This window comes from Thermobia domestica, chromosome 14 (assembly GCF_964235325.1).
Source record: "Thermobia domestica chromosome 14, izTheDome1.hap1.1, whole genome shotgun sequence".
NCBI classification, from domain to species: domain Eukaryota; kingdom Metazoa; phylum Arthropoda; class Insecta; order Zygentoma; family Lepismatidae; genus Thermobia; species Thermobia domestica.
Window position 1 is genome coordinate 59,017,766 of NC_137467.1, and position 26,229 is coordinate 59,043,994.

At 36.5% G+C, this 26,229-nt stretch overlaps 1 protein-coding gene across 6 annotated transcripts in view; it reads left to right on the top strand.

Annotated features, from left to right (window-relative positions):
* LOC145669686 (protein Fe65 homolog) overlaps positions 1-26,229 on the top strand; it is a 748,169-nt gene that overhangs the window by 534,204 nt on the left and 187,736 nt on the right. For all 6 annotated transcript variants that reach the window (XM_081737961.1, XM_081737963.1, XM_081737962.1 and 3 more), the window contains one exon: positions 23,196-23,448. In XM_081737961.1, coding sequence (XP_081594087.1) covers positions 23,196-23,448 — 253 coding nt within the window. The remainder of the gene's footprint in view (positions 1-23,195; positions 23,449-26,229) is intronic.

The following is a 26,229-nucleotide window of genomic DNA, read 5'->3' on the forward strand; positions in this document are numbered from 1 at the left end:
GAGTATAATTTTGTGTTTCCATGTCTGTAAATCATACCCCAAGAACACTTTTCTAGGATATTCATAATTTGAGAAAAGTCTTCACCATACTTGCCAACCATTTTTCCAATTGTTTCTATATAATTATTAGCGAATAGAAAAGAAAGTATCCAACGATCAGACATATACTGTTCGATAGGTCTTTTTAATCGGAACAAAATGGTGTGGGGGAGTGTGAATCCTCATGTGTAGTTTTCGAGAAAATCGAGATTGATGCTGTACGATAAACATGCCATTTATTAATATGAAACTGATACTGTTATACACTAATCAAGTTTTTCATTATGACCCTATCGAGATGACATTATTATATACAGTGTATCCGTAAAGTTGTGCAACCCAAAGTTTTATTGCGTATATCTTTTGATCTAAGAATGATAAAGATCTGAAACTTGAAAGAAATGTAAGCCTGTTATATGTAGAAAATTTTGAGATCATGACTAATGCTGGAACTTGTAACGTTTTTGTGTAGTAACGAAAGAAATTACCGCAAGTTTAAAATAAAAAAATAAAAAAATGTGCAAAATGAAGAAAATCAATATTCAGTTGTAGAAAACGATTTCCTATGGGTGAATTCCTGTGTATATGTACAGTGTGCATTAACATTTATCGATTGGTGCGAAAATGTGACAAGGTTGATGGAATCTTGCCATATAAAAAAAACTATTTAATGCAAGTCCGTAAAACGTTTTTTTTTTTTTACAGAAACCTAGCCCCTGGCAACACTGTTGTCGTAAAATTACTGTAACAGATGTAGATATTTTAGGTTAATTAGTGATAAGCAATGAGAATTTGCACATAATTGATAACATGAATTTTTATGTAAAAATTTGCGATAGTATAGTTAATGAGGTGCAATCTAAAATTATTATTAACTCTTAAACTTTTTAAAACTATAATATTGTCCAAAGATACGAGATATATCAATTGATGTATTACGTTGAGCTGAACAAGATGATGTGCTTGAGGCGAATTCTGATGCGTAGTTTTTGAGAAAATTGAGAGAAATGAATTTTTATGGTGCTAAAAATATGTTGTTCCTAGCCAATCTGGTGCAGTTGATAGTTTGTATTGTAACTGAACAGATTATTTATTTATTGTATGTGAAAAATAGACACTATTAAGTGACTGATTGTATTTATTGTTGTTTGATTTCCCGTGACAGTGACACTCAGACTACTAACAGTGACGCACACACTACTTGTAATTCAATAGCAACAAACAAAATTGTCAGTTGGGAGAACAAAGATGGTCGTAGTGCAACCAGGCTCATATTCGCTATCTTCAATGAGACTTGCGCAGGCTCATGTTCACTACACTTAGTGAAACTTGCGCAGGCTCGTGTTCATTACCCTTAATGAGACTCGCGCAGTGTCATGTTCACTATCCTCAATGAGACTCGCGCAGGCTCATGTTCATTACCCTTAATGAGACTCGCGCATGGTCATGTTCACTACCCTCAATGAGACTCGTGTAGGCTCATGTTCATCACCCTTATTGAAACTCGCACAGGCTCGTGTTAACTACATCAATTAGACTTGCGCAGTCTTATGTTCATTACTTTTAATGAAACACGCACAGTCTCGTGTTCACTATCCTCAATGAGACTTGCGCAGTCTTATGTTCATTACTTTTAATGAAACTTGCTCAGGCTTATGTCCACTACACGCACGAAGAGTCACGCGGGCTCATGTACACTATCCTCAATGAGACTCGCGCGCACTAATCTCAATGAGGTCTTATCCATCTTAAATTTATACTCGCTTTAGCTCGAGCTAATTATCTTCAATGGGGTTCGTGGTTACTCGGACTCGGTCTCTGACATCCTATCCAGATATAGAGATCGTGTTGAATTATTGAGCTGAAGCTCACTTAAGCCCGAGATTGACATTTCTGTTGGCAATTGTCAACATCGTTTCAAATAGTGTAAATTAAACTAATGGTTGATTTCAATGCCTTTTATGTAGTGTAGAAATTTGTCTATTAGACAGTTATTGCGGCATAAGCTGTGTCCCTTTTCTCTTTCACGATAGTGTATTAAATACTGATCGTCTCTTTATGACAATCTGTATGATTTCCTATGTAGTGATGAGGATTCCACTTCAAGTTAAATGCCTAATCTCATATGACTGTGATGCAAGAAGAGTATTTAGATTTCAATCAGTTATTAAATACTGTCTCTTTCCACTTTGTAGAGCATAGTGGGTCGGTAATATAACGATCAGTTTTGGTACTAGGACTCCCTGAATTGAACCAAGGACAGCATCGTGTTCACGAGGTTTCCTCTGGATTCTCCCGTTTCCTCCGACATTCTCATTCTACGAGCTCTATTATAATCAATTACTTTCATTAATTACCTGCTTCCTGCGTAAGGTGAGGCGTGAATCTGAGAAATTTAATTCATTATTTTCATTCATTCATTTGTACCTTCAACTTCTATCTACCATTTGTTCAAAATGCTGCTGTCATGTTCATTTACTGAATCATCATATTTTAGGATCCCTGATTTTAACTCCACAATAATATTTCCATTCTTAATGAAGTTAAGCTTACTGTCGTATTAAAAATTTAACAAAAATAATAATAAAACTTACTTTAAATTCTGCAAGTTAACGTCATAAGTATGTTGGTAAATATTTACGTATACAGAACATTTACTTTTTTTTTTTTCTTTCTTGAAAAAGCAACTGTAAATATCATAAAATCATTCACCTTGAAGAATATTAAACAGTGGAGAAGCATCTATTTTGTGTTAACGGAAGCGTGAAATATAATGCAATCGTGATGCTGCTTATGAATAGCGATGGAAACTAAAGAAATCCCGTTATATTTCAGAAATGAGCAGCAAGGAATTACTCTCCTACAGTACTTGTAGTTACGTCACGAACCGAGAAAGACTTTTACTTTCGTTATCAATAACAAACCGTGTATTTTATGTTTGACTGAAATTTTCCCAATGAATTTTTTAAAAGGAAATTACTAGTTTTGTCTACGATTTAAGGGAGCGTATCTCAAATTTTCTTTAAGTGCACACGACTTTTGTTATTAAGAATATACTAGGATCAGCTTGATTTGAATTTTATCGAGATCGGTCGGGTGGTTGAAGAGTTAAGTCACAAACATAGTAACTTTCATTAGTATATATATATATATATATATATATATATATATATATGCGCGGATCCAAGGGAAGCTATAGTCCGCCTTGACGCTCAGGTATCAGATATACACTGGATAAAATGGGCTTCAACAGCTCCCTCGTGGCTAAGCGGTTAGCGTACGCGCCTTTGGCGTGGGAGGCCCGGGTTCGATTCCCGGCGGAAGCTTATGTGGTTCGGATTCCACTTTAATCAGTAGCTCCACGTCTCATATAGCCTCGCTGCTGAAAGGGACGCTAAACTAAAACTGGATAAAGCTGCAAACTAGGTTTAACCCCTCCGTTCGTCATATCCTGGATAACTCATTTTGAAACAGCATGCGACATTTAACTGGACTTCAAGAAGAAATCAGTAAAGTGATATTATATTTCTAGTTCATTTCAAAGAAAATAGAAATATTATTCCTTTTATATATGAATGGGCTAAAATCCCATCGGAATCGATTACCAAGACTAATGTATTTCAAGGACACGTAAAGAAACTATTAATAGGTATTTTGCATTGCTGAATATAGAAGTCTTTTTGTGGCTTTATCCTGTTTATAGTGTCACGTACATTTTTCTCCTTTAGCAGTATTGATTATACATGTTTCAAATATATATATATATATAAATATATATATATATAAATATATATATATATATATATATATATATATATATATATATATATATATATATATATATATATATATATATATATATATATATATATAACAAAAAAAACTTGTGACTGAGGGACTGACCAGCACCTAGGGCAGACTGCTTAAGAGAAACTTGAAGTTTGGCAATTATTTATTTATTTATTTAATCTTATTTTACATGACGAAGTTGCGGATAACCATGCTTTGTCCCTCTCTCAACCATGCTAATACACAGTACAAATTTTATGACTACAAGTATTAAAAATAATCATCGAAATAACACAAATCTAGAGTTACACATGCAAAATTATCTATCTAATATAAATCAAATAAAGAGTTCGTTTGTCTGTCTGTGTGCGGTCTGGGGACCAGACGAGTGGGCCGAGAATTACCAAATTTTGGATAGGGGTACCTTGGGTGGAATAAGACGAAGCATTTTTTTCAAAAATTTGAACCAGGGGGTTTCAGGGGGGAGTTTGCCGAAACATGTAAAAGTAGTAGAAAATGACCAATATTAGTGTCAAATCTATAGTTTTCGCGGTTACCGAGATGAATGGTGATATTCCCACAGGTATTGACTTCCAAATACAGTCCCCAGCGGCTGTGGGCCAGAAACATTTTTTTTAAAAGTTTCGAACCAGGAAGTCTCAGGGGGCGTTTACCGGGATATGTAAAAGTAGTAGAAAATGACCGATATATTTTCTTTCGTTGTTCAATTTGTTTACATAGATATTTTATCTGACCCATGAGAAGAATGGGTATTTCAGCTAGTATATGATAAAATACATACAAAATAGTAGTAATTAATGCTATAAAAGTCATATAGTACACCCACAAGAATAACACAAATACGCATGTGATATATTCATATAAAATTTATAAAAACAATTCAGAAGAAATTTCGAAGTTAGAATAATTTTTGTCTCGACTTCTGTCCATGCAGCTTTCTTTCTTCTACGTGCCTCTTTGTCGATACCTCATTTAAACTACTTCTTACGATGCTTTCCATCTTGGAATGAGACTCCACTACTGGAGAAATATGACCATATCCTTAAAATGGGTCTGGAGTCAATTTTAAACTGCTCCTTAAGCGACGAATCTTGGATTCAAGCTTCCTTACCTGTGAGATTAAGGGGTCTTGGTATTCGGCGATCCGTGAATATGGCGATTCCTTCCTTTCTAGCGTCCTACCACGGATCTCTTCGTTGAGTCGAGGCTCTTCTTCCGCAAGGTTACCACCTAGACCCAGATGGCACAGTTCAAGAAGGCTCTACCAAATGGAAAAATTTAACAGATACAGATTTTCCAGAAATTAACAAAAGAGGTTCTCAGGCATCTTGGTACACACCAATTGCAGCGCATTTTCATGAACTTCTCTTACAGTCAGTTTTTGCTCCAGAGGATAAAGCCAGGATTCGTTCTGCCTCATCCCTACATGCTGGGGCATGGTTGAATTCAGAAGATATATATATATATATATATATATATATATATATATATATATATATATATATATATATATATATATATATATATATATATATATATATATATATATATAACAGCATTTTTGTCAACAGGTTTCAGTAAACTTAGGCTGAATCTTGAAGATACTGCTCCTCATACTTTTTAAACATTAAACTATGTATTCAACGTGATTGTCGTATATTGTGAGAAAGGTCATTCCATACAGTCATAATGGATGAAGAGAAAGATTTAGAATAATAGATCGACGAATGTGAGTCAAAAGAAAGAATTTTATTTACACCTGATTTTGTGTTGTGATCATAGTGAGCATTTAGTTGTTGCAGCCGTTGAAATAGATACAAAGATCGTTGAAATTATGAAATCTTGAAGAGAAATGTGTGAGTGTGCGCATATAACACGTAATCGGAAAGTTTTAGAAAGGCTAGTTTTCTGTACGTAGTATAGAGGTAAATGATTTGATCATTTCTAATTGTAGACAAACCAAATGCAAGCATTTTGTATACGTTGCAAACGGTACGTCAATTCTTCTTGTAAGTCTGATATAGCTACATCACAGTATTCAAGGTGAGAAGTAGCAATTTTATTTCTGTGGTTCAAAATATTTACCTGTAACACAGAGGAGAAGAAAAACATATGTGACCTACGTAAAAACGTAGGTTATATGCGTAAATCTTTTAGTTTTTGGACTTAACATACCACTATAGGTATAACATCCTGCATCAAACGTATAACTGAAAACTCATGTTCCATAATACTTCCTGTATAAGTGTTCCATCTATACGTACTTTCCGTATGAAACAAACAAATGTGTATATATATGATCAGGATCTCACATACAGATGGACGTATATAACATGTAACTGACGTAAGTAATATACGGAAGACTTTTAGATGTCAGACATCCTGCAGCGGCATGATGTGACATCTAAGCGGGAAAAAGACACTACGTGTGTAGCATATGGATAACGTATGCTCCGTACAGATTTCCGTAGTAAATTTATGGATTCCGTATATTTGTACAATATGCCGCTGTCCGGATAACGGATTGTACTCAGTGTGTGTGGACAGTACATAAGATCTGTGGCGTTAAGTGCCGCTAAGGAAGGATTTTCAAAAATTCGACCTGTAAGGGTAATGGAAGTTGCAGTTATTGTAATAAGGTGTCTTTATGTTGCAAGTCATTAAGTTTAGAGACATTAAGTTTGGTATTAGACTTTTCATTTATAGTAATTAAGCCCATGCCTCAGCGTTTTTAGGTATTTGACGTACAAAGGAAGGAAAAGAGGGCTCACTAAGATGGCGATACAAAACATTCGAATTTCGTAGGAGACTTCGAGTTCAGATGAATTTTATATGAAAAGTACACAAGGAAGAACTCAGTATTTATGCGCGGAAGCACTTGCTAATTAATATAAATAGTGCTACTTTCGTGTTCAGCATAGTTAGATGTTAAGAAATAATGCGAAAGCTATAAATAAGTTCAAGAACGAGTTGAGAAAATTACGTGTTTAAAAATGTGGTAAAATATTAACTTGGCAGTAGTTAATTTCAAAGCGACCTTGACCTTGTAAGAAGCTAACAACCAGGATAGAAAGCAAGAAGATTTCTTTGGAAATCCTGAAGTCATGCCGGGGTCAGGTCAAGGTGATTTACAGACAGCGCGGACTGGACAACTTCACCGGAAATTGGCATCGATCTGCTGCTAGTTCCTAGATTTCTCGATTCACCGAAAATGAAACAGAATGCTCAGTGACTGTACTTAATTTGATGTCGTGCTGAATTTTTGTAAACTATCTATTGATATATATATATATTTTTTTTTCAAGCATAGATTTCATTGTCTAATATCCTAGATAGAAATCTGCAGACACACTTATAAAATTTAAAACATGGTTGTCTTTCTTTTCTAATGCAATTCAATAGACCAGGTTGTTGAAATCCTGTCTTATTATAAATATCCTTGAATATTATACAACCTTGCTCAAGACATTGTAATGTTGGTTGCAGAAATACAAGGGAAACAATGAAATTCATTTCAATAAACGACAAACGTCTTAGATTGCATCGGTAATAGATGTCACTATGTGCGCTATTACTTATCTGACTGACGCTAATAGATATTGCCACATGCAGAATTGTTGTATATAACGAAATCGTTGAATAATTGCATAAAAAATGTGGTATAAAGTTTGGGGTGATGGGCAGGCAAAGTCGAAATAAACAAATAAATTTGTTAAAAGTAAACAATAAGGGCTTTTAAGTGTGCATGGTTTTAACCAAGAGCCTCAGACGTGGAGTATCGTAACACTATAGTATACAGCGGGCCAAATGCATGGGCCCAACTACTAGTTCTGTTAAAAGTGAAATAAAAAACGCAGGCCATCTTAGTTTGGCGTTTTTTTTTTCTGGCACACTAACTGTGTAATTTAGAACACTACGGCACGCCTAAAATGCCAGTTTTTTTTTTTTATTGTAATGCCAAGTTTGTATTTGTGATAATGAAAAAACGTTACTTCCGGAAATGCAACTGCTTGCCTATCAAATAACGAAAAGTAGTTATTTTGACCATTTTGAAGCATGTAAATATTTTTTAAAAAAAAGTCTTATAAAGCGTGCATTACATTCCGTAAAATCCTACGTTTCTCCCAGCACACCAGTGGTTTCATCGCATTATTCTAGTGTACCTTGAGGAGGGGCACGACGGCCCAATAGTGAAATTCTCACATCCGGTGCCAGAGGCGTGTAGTTCGATTCCAGATTATGTAAGTTTGTGTTAGACAACATCATGTTTATAGTTTTTTTTTTTTTTTTTTTTTTTGCTTGAGGTTCTCCCGTTTCTTTCCACCAATTATATTTAATAATTTTAATCGTTCACTTTCGTTAATCATCTGTTTGCTTTATCCTACAGGTCATAACCGTGGGGTCAAAAACTGATACATTTCATTCTCATTTTTCCTCTGCATTATGTGAAAATGAACTGAAACATATGTTAAAGTAAGACTGAGTGAGGTCAAAAAAACAAGTTGTCACAAACATATATTTTGTAGACTATCGTGGCGACTTTTCAGCCTTTTTCGCTAGAATAATTTGCTCAGCCTAATATTTTTGGAGGTTTCATATTTGATATTAGGCAGTCGTTCATGTCCACTGGTGGATAAACGATGAAGAGAGGGTCATCGTAGGAAATATGGAAAAGTAGGGAGACAAAATGAATACGTTGACTATACATATATATATGTTTCTCCCTCCCAATGGGCTTGAGTCGAGAGCTTGCATCAGGTACCATCGTAAACATACTAAATAAGTGGTGCGTGTTTCAGCCATGTTAGAGAGAAGTGCATCTCGGGACTCCTTTCGGCGAAGCCAACCGATAAAAAAAGGAAAGAAAGAAAAAGAAAGGCATGGAGAGAAAGAAAGAAATTATTACTCAACTTCTTCTACCTTTTCCCATTGCTTTCTCTCCCTTTAAGTGTTACCAACGTCAGCGGTTTTCCACTAAACATGGCAATTTTACAATCGCATCTAGCGCTGAAAATTGATTGTCAGTGGATTGGTCGAAAATCTAGATATTATTATAAACAAAAAACTGTGTTTAACAAAAATTCTAACCGACTTCGAAACAGTATCCGTTGAAGTAGGCTATTTCATAATCTAGGTTCAAAGATTACCACCATATCCTAAAGAAATTTATGAGGAACCGTCGGGAAGGTATACTTTTTGAAACAAAATATAATCAAAATTGGCGCACCTTTATCGAACCATAACATATATATAAACGGGGGTTGATTTGACAACCTCTTTTCTTTTATAACTCGCTTAGAAACTCTTAAAGTATTGGGAGAAAAAATCAAGAAAGAAACTCCAATATTAGAAGAAAGCAGCATTGTTAACAGAGACATCAGCCTACAACTCATACATGTGTTTCCCTCCCATTCAAGTGCAGTGAAATAAAAAAATAATGAAATCTTTCAGTTTCACGTCCCATGATTATGCCTGTTTGGCTAATGAAGATAGCATCAAAATCAAACCACCAATGAGGCACTGCCTACGACTCTAGACAAATGACCAATCAATACGAAGCTATAGGTTAACAATTGATTGGATACCCTCTTCGAGCAATTATTTTCCATGTTTTTCCATACTAATCCATATATAAGAAATGCTTTTGTTCTCTTCTCAATTTGTTAGTCCTTCCAGTGTCCGAGTCTGGTGAGGTTTCTCGCGTTGTCCCTTCAAGCCCGGATACTGTAATGATTGGCAGATTGAAAAAACAAACCCACAAATATATTTTATAAATCCATACAAAGAAGAACATTGCCCAAAACATTCAAACATAAGTCGAAAACACAATCACGTTTCTATTACTGTTATATTATGCAAGGACAACCCTATAAGCACAAAAAACTAAACCTCTGTATCCCCGGAAAAGTTTCCTGAAGGAAGTACGACGCACACCTGCCTTAAAAAACGAGACGAGATCTGAACCCTTTTCTCAGCACCCAGTCGGGAATAGTTCTCCGACCGCTCACTGGAAACCTTCTGCAAACCACACTTATCAGAATAAAACTTTGAATAAAGTTACAATTATGCTAATAAACCTGTTGTTCTCCCTATTGGTAGGAAAAACGTACATTACCTACCTACTCCAGTTCTCCCATAGGCTTTTGTATAGTGATGGTAAGAATAATGATGTCAATTCTGGAAACAATGGGCAACGGGCAATTCACCTGGTCGTAAGCCCAAGAATAACTATATTCATCTCTAAAACTACTAGGAATACATTTCGAAAACTGACTTCTCAGTTCCACATTTTTTGTGCATCTTTCGTCTGTCTAGTGATGTTCGGACAAAAATTACATATGTTTGCGAATTGTGGATCAAAGGAGTGGCGAAATTACTGTCACAGCATGTCATATATCGTTTCTTTTTCCATTAGGTATGAGTCACTTGCTTTTCGTTCCTTAACTACTCGGTATGTTCTGATTTTTTTTTTTTTTTTTTTTTGGTACTTTGGTGTTTTCTAACTGCATTTGATTAAAATTAGGAGAAAAGAAGGATAATTATTTGCAGAAATTAAAAGAAAAAATAAGTGAATCAAATTTTAAGGATTGCGTGTAGGGTTAAAATAATTAAAAGAAAAAGAAGTTATAATTTGGCTTAGTTTTTGTTAGCGAATCTTGCGAAATTTTAAGTGATCTCGTTGGCAATACTGCTCCCTCTTCTGGTGGTGTTCCTCGTATGCTCACCTCTGTATATTTATGTGTAGTCCAGCTCCTCAGACGGTACAGCAGGGAGTTGTAAGTCTTCGGAACCTTTCCCTGGCCTCTGCCAACAAAACTTGTCTGTTGGGGAAACAGCCAATAGACAGCGTGGAAAAGTAGAATCGAAGTCACGTTACACACAAGAAGTAGATATGTTTATACCTATACCAATAATATTCCAATTCTTCTTTCTCCTAGCGTTGACTAATTTCCGAAATTGTTTTATTGGGACGTCATACAGATAACGCTCGATTTAGGAAAACCAATTTGTTCCAGACAGGGATGTTATGAGGAATATAGAGGGGTAGGTATACGGTAATTCTGAAAAGACTCGAGCGTATATCTAATGAAAAATATATAATTCCAGCACTGATTCCAGGGTTATTTGCACGAAAGTCATTTTTTTTTTTTTTTTTTACCATAACTTAAGATTTGTCACAAACATCTGTAGAAAAATACTATTGCAATGCAAAACCTCAATTACATATTTGTAATATACTTTGCAAATACACTGAGAGAAATCCGTTATCCGGACAGCGGTGTATTGCACAAATATACGGTATCCTTATGTTTACTACAGACATCAGTACGGATCATAGGTTATCCATATCCTACATATGTACAGCCTTAGATGTTACATCATGCTGTTGCAGGGTGGCTGACATCTAACAGTCTTTCGGATTTTACATATGTATACGTACATACTTATACGTTACATACGTCAGCTGTGTATTACATACGTCCATCTGTATGTGAGATCCTGACCGCCTATATGCAGTTTTTCTCGTTCGTATGCAAAGTACGCTTATTCGGAACACCTATACGGAAAGAATATATAAAGTATACTTTTTCAGTTATACGTTTGCTGTACGTTAGGAGCCTGCCTTACTAAAAATAATACAAAATTTAACGTTTATTTTTAATTGTTTTTCATAAGTGAAAGGAGATAATGAAATGCAACTTACTACAATCATAGATAATGTTATTTCACAACAGAAAATATGAATCTGAAGAATGCCCAGTGTTGCAAATCTATAGAAATTACAGTGTTGCTAGTAAAACAACGCCCCTAAGATCTAAGTTAAGGCAGCGGGTAGAGGAACGAACTCAACTGCATTTGGTTACGTATCATGTTGTTTTGGTTTCCTGTGAATTACTTTTTAAATAATAGTTGTATTTAGTTTGTGATAAACAAAATAGTTTTAACATACAGTTATTAAAACTAAATAATAATGTTATTTAAAAAGTAATTCACGGAGGTGTTCACGCAATAAAACGTGAAACACATTAAATAGCATGGGACTAGGCTTGATTTAATTTGATTTGATTTTAAGTTTAGCGTCCTTTCAGCAGCGAGGCTATATGAGATGTGGACCTACAGTTTAACGTGGAATCCGAACCACATGAGCTCCCGCCGGGAGTTAAACCCAGATCTCCTATGCCGAAGGCGCATACGCTAATCCCTTAGCCACGAGGAAGCTCTCGGCATTAATAAGTTCTGAACGTAATCCGGACATAGGGAAATCTGGATAATTGTGCAAATTATTAAAGAAAAGTTATTTCATCAGCTGGACGATCGGTAAAATCACTTTTTAAAAAATGAAAGGGTAGTCCTAATATGTGATGGAAATTAGAGCACTTACAAATAACTATAGAAAAATGAAAATTCCAATTCATTATGTTTGAACGTTGGTGTAACTAGAAATCTTGGGGAAATTATATTTTTAGGAACGAATAAATGTAGTTTGTATTTCAAAAAGATTCTTTTTCTCTTTTAATAACATGTCATTTTTACCTTTGGAGAGATTAAGCGAAGCTTTAAAATCATTGTTAGTTACTGTATGGTAGCTAGTGTCATTATATCATGCATATCCTTGAATAAAATTTCATTTGGTGCTACGGTGTGTTCCATGGACAGACAAGATATATATTTACTTTGAAGTCGAAAAAAATGTATATATTGTCTCGTATCTTGAATGAGATAAGCAGAAACCTTCCATATGTGTGTATACTGTATGTTGAGGGTAGATAAAGTTACTAGTACCGTTTTTAAACCTGTATTTAAATTCATGACCGAAACCCAGTGTTGCTTGGTCTTAGATGTGTTTCCATCAGAGTAACGTTCACTATAAGATTCTCACGCTCACAGTTGCAGCGTTAGAGCGGTTTAAGGAGTCATAAAACCGCCCAGCAACCTTCTCACAGTATCATTATGGCTGTAAAATGTAGCCGAGTGTCACCAGCGACACTGTACACCCAGTAAATTCTCTCTCCATATCTTTTTCTAACCCCTACCTTCATGGTATCATGTGTATATACGTACTGTCTTAAGAAGAGCTTAGAATTACACACTAAAGTGCTTAATTTGATTAACTATGTATTGAGCGGAAACATATTTTTTATTGTTGTTATAAAATCTTTTTTTTTAATGTTCGTTGCTTAGTAAACTTAAAAAACAGTAAATACATGCCTTGTAAAAGTGTTCTCTGACGAATCACATATTCTGTCCCATTCCCATAGTCACTAACGTGTACAGTCAGAAACAATATTAAATGTAGGTAGAGCTATCATTTCTTATACTTCCAGTCTATACTTAATATTGTTTCTGACTGTACAGCCGGAATAAGGAACCTAATATATCCTCATTAGGTTCAAAAAAGTTATAAAGTTGTTAACTAAAAGTGTGGAGCGAAAGCATAGATTGAAAATTAAGGTTAGTGGTACCATAATACGAGCCCATCTTTGCCGCACAGGGTACCACTTATTGTGAGATACGTGGGACGTAAAACTCAAAAATTTCATTTTTCATTTCATTTTTTATTGTGAGATCAGCAAAGTCAAGGAGTGCCGAGCAGAGGCGGCAATTTTGCACTGGGCTCGCGCTCACTTCTTTCAATTGAGCTCGCGCTTTACCCTGGTTCGCGATCACTTTTCTCACCTGGACTCGCGATCACTTCTCTCAAGTGGGCTCGCGCTCACTTATTGCATTGGGGCTAAGGGACGATACATTCCAAGAAGTCCCGTTTGGTATTGGAAAGTACAGTTGACTTCAAAACTGGGAAACGCAATACTGAAACCAGAATTGATAGAGCTATCCCGGTTGGAGTTGGAAAGTATTCTTGAGATGCTGAATCCACATATATAACAATTTTCACTGCCTATTACTACTGTTCCTAGTCTAAAGAAGATTAAAATTGAAACTGGAAGCAGTAGCACATTTCTATAGCCTCCAGTTTTTCTACCACTACCGGTTTTACTATTGTGCTGCCAGAATGTCTTGAGCCGTGGCAAAAATGCGAACTAAAGCTCACACCCTCACACACCCACGCGTTGAGCCAATAAGGGTTCAGTTGTTGCTAAGCGAGAGAAAGCGAGTGGAATTCCTTCAGCCGATAGCAGCGCTTGGAACGGAAGAAGGAAGTCAATGTGGTATATTTATAGAGGGACCAAGTTCTATGTAAAACCTATTGTTGGAACGCTAAATACATTTTCCAAAAAGTTTTTGCTGTTTATTAACTTTCATTTTTCTGTGGTGATGAACGTTGGCACCGAAAATGGTTGTTTAATACTACTTCTGGTTTGAATAGAGGGCTTACGTTAGAGAAGAGATGGACCAAATTCATATGAAACAAATTATCGTTATCTCCTACCGTTTTTTCTTTGATACCCGTCGACATACAGATGGTCGGGCATAGACATTCTGTAGGACTTCCTATACTTACGTGTATCACAGTTCGAAAGTCTAAAAGTGTCTTAATTACACGTGTATTAACGTGCACAGGTTAGTATTTGTCTGACGTGAAGTATTCTGACTTCTTTTATGAAGAAGTCAGATATATGATAAAAGTATACCTAATACGAGGGTATTTCCAAAAGTTTCTGGTCTGATATTGAAATATCGCACTACTGGTAAACAGTTCATGGCATCTGTGGAGGAAGTAGTTCAAATATGTAGCGACGTTATTTGAATCAGTCGTTGTGTTGAGCTCGCATACTGCGTGACAGTGCTCCAGTTCACACGGCTGTTGTTGCCAAAGCTGCGTGGCAAGTCTGTGAGCTCAGAGATTTATCATCCACCCTACAGCCCAAATTTAGCACTGTAGCCTTGGGAACAACAACCGTGTGGACGCTAGCATTGTCACGCACACAGCTACTGATTCAAATAACTGCCTATAATGAACTGGTGTAGCTAGACATTTGAAATTGGAACATAATTTCCTCCATAGACGACACTATACACCATGAACGGCTTATTACTAATTCATAAGTGATATTTAGTGTCAGACCTGAAACTTTTTGAAATGTCCTCGTAGAAATTCATCAACAAAACGAGAGCACAAATACATCAATAATGAGCGTTCACATTTGGTTCATGACTAAGCCATACGAGTTAGTAATGGACATTGTTTTGGTGTTTGTGTGTGTATGGGCGGTGAATCTCGAGTTTCATTCCGCTAATTCGATCCGATCATTTTCACTCATCTGTATTCAGTATCGGGCTCGCCATAGAACTAAAATGGTAACAGATAGTGAGGAATATATATAGTGGCGGATCCAGGATATGGTCAAGGGAGGGGCTAAACCATAGTTTGCAGTGTGAAGCAGGATTGAAGCCCATTTTATCCAATATATACCTGAGCGTCAAGGGAGGGCTGTAGCCCCTATAGCCCCCTTGGATCCGCGCCTGTATATATACCTAGGTATATATATATATATATATATATATATATATATATATATATATACAGGCGTGTGTGTGTGTTTAAAACGGATTCAGCATCGCAAGAACAGATTGTACTTTGCACTCTTATTCCTCAAGTACAACAGGAAGTGGTAGAAATCTCTAGAAACATTTCTGGTTTCAATATTGACTTACATAGAGCAAAAACGGTAAGGTAAGGCGATAAGTGTTTTTTTTTTTTTTTTTTAACTTGGATTCAAGGTCACAAGAACAGGTCCCATCTTGTCCTCTATATTCTGTTCATCGAAATCTGGGGTGGACTGTCAGTAATCGAATCCGGTAGCATGCGTACGTGAGTCCTCCGCTGTAATTATTAGTCTACGGAGTCACCTTATATTTTGTAAGTCTACCGTATTTTCACAATGCGAAATTCAACTTTCCATTTATGTAGTAACGTCTTAAACATAAAAGGCAGATGACTTTATATTTTCCTTTAGAAAAGTAATAGGATTAGATCATTTTGAGGGTTATTTTCTGCTTGTGGAGTTAATAATACTGATTTGACCAGTATAAATAAAGATACCGTATAATGCTCGATCGATTAGGTTATCGCGTTGCCGAGAGAAGGAAAAAAATTACGTAAAGTTTTAAAATTTTACTGAGCACTTACCGTCGAGTATATGTGATAGTGGTTGGCGAATAAGCACATATTATGCCGTTATATAGCTCAGCTTCAACGCTCCATTGCATCGTTCAGTTTAAACACATCTCAAAGCCGTTTTATGCTGTGATCGCTATTGGAATAATGCTTCGCGGGTTGGCCGTTCTGTGTTTTATCTTTCTTTTCTTTCTGTGTGTATCCTCTTTTTAAAAGTTTAGTATAGCTCCCACTGAGGAGACATACACTACTTTAATCGTTCTTTGTTGTAAAATAATGTTTAGTACCGTTCCGTTCCGTTTTCTTTCTTTCTTTTATGTCATTTGAGGACTTTAATTTTGCGTTTGAAAGTCTGAAAATTGTTTATGCGCATGTGAGAAATTATTTTCAAATGAACATCTCTTTCCGTCAAGCGCTGTGTCTATTGAAGATGTAGAAACATCGCTTCCCGTGAATAAATAGAGTACCGTATGTATTCCGTTAGAAGCCGGTCTCTCGAAAATCAAAAACGAGTTTTATACAGGGTGTCTCAAAAGTATTCTGACAAAGGGTAACTCTGTTATTATCAGAGTTACAGCAAAGTGTAAGAGGAGAAACCGTCTCCAAATATGATGTTTTCAATGTAAAGTGAATGATTTTTTTTTTTTTTTTTTAATCGGACGAGCCATTTGAGCTGTACACTCTTTATTCGCCGAATGATAAATGAAAATGCAATGTTGCCATTTATCGGAACCCACAACATAAATGAATGAAGTTACTGTCGTTTACACTAAGTCGATGGCTAGCTCCCATTTCAAACATGCTCCCATTCATCATACTCGTTAAGAAAAATTATCCATCTCCCGGTAAATGGCAAGTTGCATTTTCGTTTAATATTGGGTGCATAGGTCTAATATCTTCGGCCCAAAGAAATTTATTGTTGTTATTATTATTATAGTGAACATAAAACAATAAGGACTCTTTCGTAGCTAAACGGTTAGCATACGTGCCTTTGGCGTGGGAGACCCGGGTTCGATTCCCGGCGGGAGTTCATGTGGTTCGGATTCCATGTTAATCAGTAGGTGCCGTCTCATATAGCTTTGCTGCAAAAAGGACGTTAAACTCAAAATCAACTCAACATAAAACAATAAACATAATTAAAACGAGAGAAAACTTTTATGTCATGAAGGAAAGACAATGATATATGTATAGATTTTGGTCCAAAAGTATTGGCAATAAATTACGGTCTTACATGCATTGCATTTTGCTCTACAATTTTTCGTTTACATTGCATTTGTATGATTTTGCATAGCAAATCGATATCGCTTAAAATAACACTGATATATATAGTTAGTTTGTGTAAGTGTTCTTATGTGCGTCGCGTTATCTAATATGAAAATGTAATCATACAAAATTTTCTGAAGGGAAAATGTGTTTCAGATCGTGTAATCTAGATGTGAAATCTAAAAGAGGAAGTAGGATATGTATTTGTTTCTGAAAGTGCTTTCGAATAATGTTTGTAGTCTATATTCCTTTTTCCTTCTCGTACTCGGTAAGCTGGTTGGCTTCACATAATGTAGTCCCTAACGCTTCCATCTTGGGTGTGAGCAATTCCGGGTTCGATTCCTGGTTGGGACGCACTGTCAAGATGGTATAACAGCTTTTTCAGGCCAATCATCCTGAGTGAGGTTTTTCTTGTTTTTCCACATTCGTACCGGGACAGTGGCGGGATAGTATCTAACATAATTACCCTTCCTTCTTTTGACAGTGTGATCGACGAGTAACGTCAACCTTTATATGTGACTGGCTTAAATTCATTGTAAAAATTGTCATTGGTAAATTTACTAAAAACGGTGACAATCTGTTTGCCAAACGTCTATGTAAATCAACTTGCACCTATAAAGTAAAATTACTAATATATAAAGTGGTGTAGAATTACATTTTTGTCAATAAAAATATCATATTTTCTTATAAATTTATTGTAGATTTGTTAAAACAGCAAATGTTGTACTTTAATCTAAGGAAATGTATATCAGCTTACAAAATGTAGGGTAAATGATTACATTGATATTTGGTAATTTAAACTACAGAATTTTTTTCCAGTGTGGCCTTATCTGCTGAAAGCCCTAAAAATCTAATTTCTAATCTTAATCTGAACTGGAAGAGCTAAGGAGCTTGTTTGATCTGTATTCCTTTTTCCTTCTCGTACTCGGGAAGCTGGAACAGCAAAAGAGCGCGATAACTCTCTGATAAGACATTTATTTATCTTCGATGCTCATATCAAGAGTTCGATTATATGTAGTATAGTGTAGTGTAATAACTCTGTTGTAAAGCACTTACATGTAATGTGTAGGGTCCTTAGTTCCATTGACATTTCCAGACCCTTGGAAGTAGATATATAAAACCTACCTCGTATTCACAACGGACAGTAGTTCGGATTTCTTGTAAAAGCTAGATCTTATACTAGACCCCAAATAACTTATACAAAATCATGTTTGCCACTGATTAGACATAATTATAAGGTGCAGTCAAATGAAAAGATCCATTTCCATGTACAGACTTTATTACTGGCTAGAGCTATATATAATGACAATTGCTCTTGAGGCACTTATCCCACCTTGACACGGAATTATGAATGCCCTGGAAGAACTAATTGGACTGAATATGGAATATGGTCACAGCTTGCTGCACTTCTTCATCCGATCCATAGTGGTGCCCCCGGAGGTGTTTCCTGATTGGCCCAAAAACATGGAAATTACAGGGACTCAACTCCGAATTATACGCAAGGTGGTCTAGCACTTCCCACTTCCACGACGCCAAAAGGTTCTGTGTTTGTTTGGCAACATGAAGCCGGGCATTGTCGTGCAATAAAATGATGCCCTTTGTGAGGTTACCCCCGCATTTATTCTTGATTGTTAGCCGCAGCCGACGGAGAATGTTGCAGTATTTGTTGGCGTTTATTTTTCTCCTTTGGGGTGGAACTCCACTAGCAGAGACTCCTGTTCGTCGAAGAACACAATCACCGTGACCTTAGCAGCTGATGTTGTGGAACGAATTTTCTTTGGTTTAGGCGACCCTGCATGCTTCCTCTGCATACTCTCACGTTTGGATTCCAGTTGAAAAATTGGGCATATGGATTCATCTCCGGCAGTGATCTTTCCAAGGAAATCGTCACCCTCGTTCTGATATCGCGTCAATTGGTTCAGTGATATTCCCATTCTGTTGTATCGCTGTTCCTCAGACAAACACTTGGGGACCCATTGAACACAAACCTTCCGGTAACCAAGTCTTTTGCGTACAATGTCATGCACACTGCAATGGAGTGCCTGTACTTGGCAGTAATGGCATCCAAGGAGACCCGTCTATCAGTTTGAATGAAACTGTCAATAATAGAACTGTCCCATCAGGAATACGATTTGTCACCTGCCCGGGCCACTCATCATCAGTCAGTGTCTCCGTGCCACCACGAAAACACCGACACCACTTTCGCGCTGTTTTGTCTGAAATACACTTCGCGCCATACACATCCTGCTTTCTCCTGTGTGCCTCTGCTGGATGGACACCTTACATATCATACTCCGCTGGTCTCCCTTGGTAACGTTGGTCACTGGCACTTCCATTGGTGTGTCACACAGCGCACGTGTTACATGGGGGAGAGAAAGGAACATTGATGCGTAACCAACCTCTGCTAATGTGCTACACTATGTCCGTAGGCAAAAAAAAAATGTAACATTTATTATGGCCTACACATATGTTGATATAAACAGAAAACAGGACTAACATCTCCCTCAACACGTTGTCCGGATGTTTGCAATTGGACCTTTTTATTTGGCGGAATCTTATAGTATCAATAAAGTTAAAATTAATCAGATATGAGACATTGATCTATATTTTAACATTGAGTAAACACATTATACAGTTATCAAGGGCCGTGGTGGCTCCATGGTAGAAGGCTTATCTTCGGTGCCCGGAGTCCCTGGTTTAATCCCAGCTCGTACTAAGTGAACTTTGAGGTGGACAAAACACCGTGTGCGTGGGTTTTCTCTGTGGTCTCCCGTTTCCTTCCACTTTCTTCATTCCACAATTCCACTCATTTCTCATCATTAAGTCTGCTTTAGCCTAGCTGGCATAAGCGCGGGACGTAAAACTGAAAGATTTCATTTCATGCAATCAATTAAGCGTCTCAAGATATGTTCCAGCTTCACTCTAATATCTCTCTTATAAAACCGGAAGTGGTAGAAATCTACTACAACTTTCAGTTTCAATATTAATTGAGAAAAAAATACACCATATGAACCAAATTTCTCCATGTGTACACGTGACACTGCGTTTTTTTTTTTTTTTAAGAAGAAGAAAATTCATAAATCTGAATACGATAAAATCATTTACGGCTCGTGTTAAATGAATGCTCTTACGTTAGTTCGTATTAGTCATATCTACTCCTGCGTTCTGTTAATCCACTCCTTAACTTTTCACAGTTGGATTTGAATTGTTTTAAAGATAAGGTTTATTTTCGGGTTAATCCGCTTTACAATATGTCTAGACCCATTTATTTTCAGCATACTTTGCTACCGCGAAAAGTAACTCGAACGCAGCGGCGCAAATGTCTTCAACATTAGTGAGATGGGTAAGACCGTTCCCATTTTTTTTTTTTTTTTTTTTATGTCTAAAATATTTATGAAGTTGAAAAACAATGTTGTGGAGGATCAGAGGAGCAGAGTTGTCTTCAACCGTTGGGAGGAGGACAGATTTGAGGCTTATTCTGGGGGACATCAATTTCATCTCACGTTCCTTTGTGGCAATGGAACAAAAATCATCAAATTTCTCCCCAAAAACACATTTCAAATCGGATTATTGGGGGGTACAGTTCCCCTCAGTTCCAAGATTGGAGGGTACGTGTCCCCCTCATTCCCCCAGGATTTGCGCTAGTGCTCTAACGTATTATATATAAAATAAAGCCTTGATTCATACAGTTCCATAATTCCTTCCTCGTTCACGTGGTAAAACAAAGCGTCTGTCTGTGTGAATATGACGATGGACAATGTTCTTTTCATTATCTCTAATGACTGTGACGCTGTTGAGAAATTTCACAAGCTATTTCGTAGACTCGTTTAAACAGTTTGTTGTATTTATTCTGTGGTACCTTTCTCGTCTCCTTAAGAAGTGGTTCTTGTGTACTTTTTTCTCTTTCTAAATCTTTTCTCACAATTTCATTTTCACTTAAAAAAAAAAAAAAAAAAAAAAAGGTCTCGTGAAGAATTCGTTAATTATGGTTATGTTCAAGTAAGCCTTAATCATTTTATGCAATACATTGTACTCATTTCCTAAAGCTAATTAAGAGATAAAAGAAAAAAAGAAGTGTTATGCAAAGTAAATCCATTATTAAAATGTTTTTCATGTGTCAGCTTTCTGTAATGAGCTGGCAATGTTGCTAGACATGCACATTATTATTGTGTTGCTGGGTACTCGTCTCGTCTGACAAGGAACAGACATGAACGTGTCATCCGAATCAAACCTAGTCCATTCGTTAAACATAACAAAAGATATGTTCATGCACAAAAAATAAATAAATAAATAAATAAAAATTGGTGCTATGGACAAGAGAGTAAGTCCCTGGGACCCATTAACCCTGTTAGTATAAAGAAAATCGTAGACTCGCAGTGAAATAGCTATTGCATCAACGCTGTTCATTGGAAAGTCATGGTTTGTAGTTCATTCTCTTCAGCATGAAACAAGCTTTCCGAAGGTGTCATGTATTGGAGCTCATAACGTACTTGAACAGCGAAAATTGGGAGAATGTCGGGAAGAGTCTCTCCAGAAATCTCTACCATCAACTTTGGACCCTTCTGGAGTGGCCCTGGATAAAAGCACACAATCCAAATGTATCTCGATAAATACTATAGGGGTTAGGAAATGAATGTACTAAGTTTTGTATTGATAAATGGAGAAAATGTGTATTGTTATACAAGCTTTTTCCTGACCTGAACACCATTGTGACCACCTTCAGCGTAGAAATGCCCGCAGATAGTTTTAGGGCGCAGATTGCGCCCATTATGTTTTTGGGCCTGTCATAATTGCAAATGACACAGTCGAACTTCAATGATAATTTTGACAATGTTAACTGGCAAGGAGAACCTATCATGAATAACGTTTGAAAATAATTAATATTCATAGCAAACAATGGAAGAACAGAACTGTCGGGAAGCTGATATATGTCTAAGCGGTTATAGGTCTAGACTTTTTTTTTTTTTTTTTTTTAAGGCGGTGCAGAGGCTAAAAGTGAAGAGGCTTCCTATATATTTGACATGCAAATCAGTGTAGGAATTCATTACCTTCTTCGAAGGGAGAAGGGCTCCTCTGCTACCTTAAGAGAGGCAAAAGAATATATTTGGCGGATTGCGCCCCAGCTTTTAGGGGATGGGCAACTCTCCCCCTGAAAATTTCACTTATTCCTTTAGGTAAAAATATGTTCAAGGAATAAAGGATTTTTTAGAGTTTATTTCGTTGCAAATAGAGAGAGTTCTGATTTTATTCTGGGGTCAGGAATGTACGTAGGGGTGGATCCTGGGGGTCCATAGACCCTATTAGAAAACCCAACTTTTCTGTAAATTTAGCCGAATTTAGGGGTAATTTTACGAATTTTAGTATAATTTATTCTCATATTGATTATGGACTTTCTCACAAAAGCTTTGGACCCCTACAAAGTAATTTCGTGCGTACCTGTCTGTCTGGGGTAGTATAGAATACCCAATTTAAAATAATATTTCTGGAGAGAATTGTCATAGTATATTTTTTGTAATAAACTCTCTGTTATCATGGAGATCAGGGGAGTTTGAGAAACACATACAGTATTTTTAATCAATTGTATACTAATGTACTAACGAAAAACGTGGAACTTTTATGTAGGAGGAGAATCTACCCCCATCCCCCCAAGCAGATCTGAAATGACGCTTCAGATGGACGTTTCTGTCTTTATTAACTTGACAACGATTCCTTGAAGTAGGGATGGATTTATTAGTCATTTAATAAAAACAACACATTATTAATATTTTTGAAATATTTTCGTGAACCTAATTAGCATGCGTGGTTAGAACAGCATTAATCTTCACCGGGAATCAAACCTAGATCTCCTGCTTCAAAGGCATATCACTAACCACCTAGCTTCCAGGGTAACTTCCAATAAAGTATTTTGTTTTTAATTTGAATGTATATTGATTACTTGCAGATTTAAAAGTGCAATAAAATATAACACTAACTAACGATTGGCACTTTTGTCTTTTCCTTTCAGAGAACGGGTTACTAAGTTACGAAAACCCGAACTACCACTTGGATCCGGCTCGCCTAGACGATGCAATTAACTCCAATACGGAAGAAATCTATGAGGAGTTGTATCAAGAGCTGGACGCAGTATGCAATTTGGCAAGAAAGCCCTCAGCTCGTGGCAGGCATCATTATGCTAGTCTCGACATCGGATCAATGGGTGTGGACGTAACGACGGGTCCTGTCACCAATTTGGACACCGCAGACAACGACAACAATAGGTGAGTACATGTTTGTTTTGATTTTGTTAGGGAGTTTGTTGTACCAAAACTTATTTATATACTTACTCTGTCAGCGTATCCGTCCGTCCGGGAAACAACAACAACAAAAGAACTTGATGAATCAGCATTAATTTTGGCCATGATGTATGGGGTCAAAAGTTAAAAATCGAGTTCATTGCTGAAAGAGATACTCAAGCCGGAAGTGGTAGAAATAAGCCATTTCCGGTTTTTACGTCGATCACTATGGAGCAAAACTGTAGTACATAGAGAGAAGCTGTTTCCTGTAACCGATTAAATGTTATAAAGCTTATGTACTATCTTCTTTCTTAACCCTTTGTTCAAACCGAAATTGGCAGAAATCAACCACTCCCGTTTTAGTACGGTAGAGTAGAAGCGGTAGCAGATAGCAAAAAGCGGCTTTCGGCAATCAATTAAGCGTCCGAAGAATATATTTCATCTCTACGGCAACATATAGCAAGAAGCTGTTTTCGGCAATCAATTAAGCGTCCGAAGAATATATTTCATTTCCACGGCAACAGATAGCAAAAAGCGGTTTTCGGCAATCAATTAAGGGTTCTAAGAATATATTTCATCTCCATGGCAACAGATAGCAAAAAGCGGTTTTCGCAATCAATTACTCGTTCTAAGAATATATTTAATCTCCACGGCAACAGATAGCAAAAAGCTGTTTTCGGCAATCAATTAAGCGTTCTAAGAATATATTTCATCTCCACTCTAATCTTTTACTAAAACCGGAAATGGCAAAAATCTAGTATCACTTCCGGTTTTAACATTAATTGAGAAAAGATCACATGGTACAAACCAAATTCCTTCACGTGGCATTGCTACTTGTATTATAACTCTACTAGAGTTCGGTAGTGATCCAGTAAAGCTGTAGCGGTTGATTGTATGTAGAAGCGGTGGGTCTAGAATATGCAATGGCATGCTAGCTACTCCAAAATACTGGTAATAGGAAAGTACTTTCTTGCTCTACTTTTATATGTATTGAATTTAACGTTATTTACTACTTAGCATCAAACATAGTGAACTATTACTTCTCAATGAAACCTTTATGCACTGATATTAGAAATAAAATCTCTTGTAGTTCGTCTAATTGCATTTGTAATAAAATAACAAAGTAATACTTGGTGCCTAATTACCGGTATTTACCAGGACTAGAAACGAAAGCTCAAATATATTTAGCAAAACGATGTGCCCTTTCCTCATAAAACAACTCGAATTCAATATTCTACACACCACTAATTCAATTTTATAATCCTTTTTGCGAACCGTTTTTTATGATTTGTTAGCTATTCTCTTCGAAGTTGTTGGCATTTATCCCCTCGTCCGAAATTAGATATCTGCTTCTTGAGTCTATGTTGTAACGTACAAAGTACATGACGGACTAGGATAGGCCCATTTCTGTTCCGTAGAAGGTACCCAGTTATTTTTTTGGAAACTAATGTATTTTCACATTCGACTGAAGTATTCCTCGTCTATCATAGCCAGTTCCAAATCTATTTTCATGCAGCAGAAACAAAAGTACTCTTCAGTATGGTTATAAGCAGTGGCGGATCCAGGATGTGATCAAGGGAGGGGATAAACCATAGTTTGCTGCTTTATCCAGTGTAAAGCAGGATTGAAGCCCATTTTATCTCCTGAGCATCAAGGAGGGCTATAGCCCCTATAGCCCCCTTGGATCCGCGCCTTGTTACAAGCTTGTTAATACGTCTATAAGCAGACCTAATACAGTCTATGTGTTAAATTTTACCCTAATTTAACGTTCATTTAACACATCGAAAATGTTACTCATGATTAAAAGTAGTAAGGACTTAAGAAATACTAAAATACTCTTGAAAATGTATTATTCATATGTACGCAGCAAGTTGGAATATGCTGTCATGATCGGGAAGCCCTCACAACAAACATATCGCCAAGAAATTGAATGAGTTCAATCAAAATTTCTTAGGTATGTTATACACAAGGTAACTGGAATTTATCCCTCACTTGAAAGTCATAGTACCCTGATAGACAATTTCAGTATTTACTCATTAGAGCAAAGGCGTAATATTGCCGATCTGGTATTCCTCCAAAAAAATAGTTCAAAGTGAATTCGATTGTTCAAACTTTATATCTCCATTATACTTCCTTGTTAAAACTAGAACTAATGAACAGGTCTCTTTTATTGCAAAAAGATAGGATCAACATAATGCTGAAGTCACTTATATGGAGAACATGTTCTTTCTATAACAAATTATGTCATAAATATGATGAAACTGATATACAGGGTTGGCAAAAAAAAACATGGTTTTTATTGAAACAAACAAAAAACCTTTTTTTTTGTTTAAACCAGGTTTTTTGGTTTAAACCAGGTTTATTTGGTTTAAATAATTTGCTCTATATATTCATATCATATATGGACAGAAATAAGTTTGTTTCGCCTTGATGTTATTATGCAACAGATGGGTTATGCTGGAAGGGGTGACATAAGCTTAAAGCGGAATAAAAACTGCTTCTCGAGCTACATCCGAGAGAAATTGTCCTCCATTTGAACTCGGAACCAGGACTAATTGGCCACAAATGCGATACGTCTGCCGACTCACTCATGAAGGAATCCTGATAAAAAATACGTTGTACTGATCTTTACATGCTTCTTAATATAGCTCTCAAGAGTCATTTCAGAAGGACAAAGAGATAAACAGTTGCACAAGTGAAACCATTATACTGAATTACATATGGACAATTTCAAAGTACTACGGAGTACAGAAGAACTAATTTAAT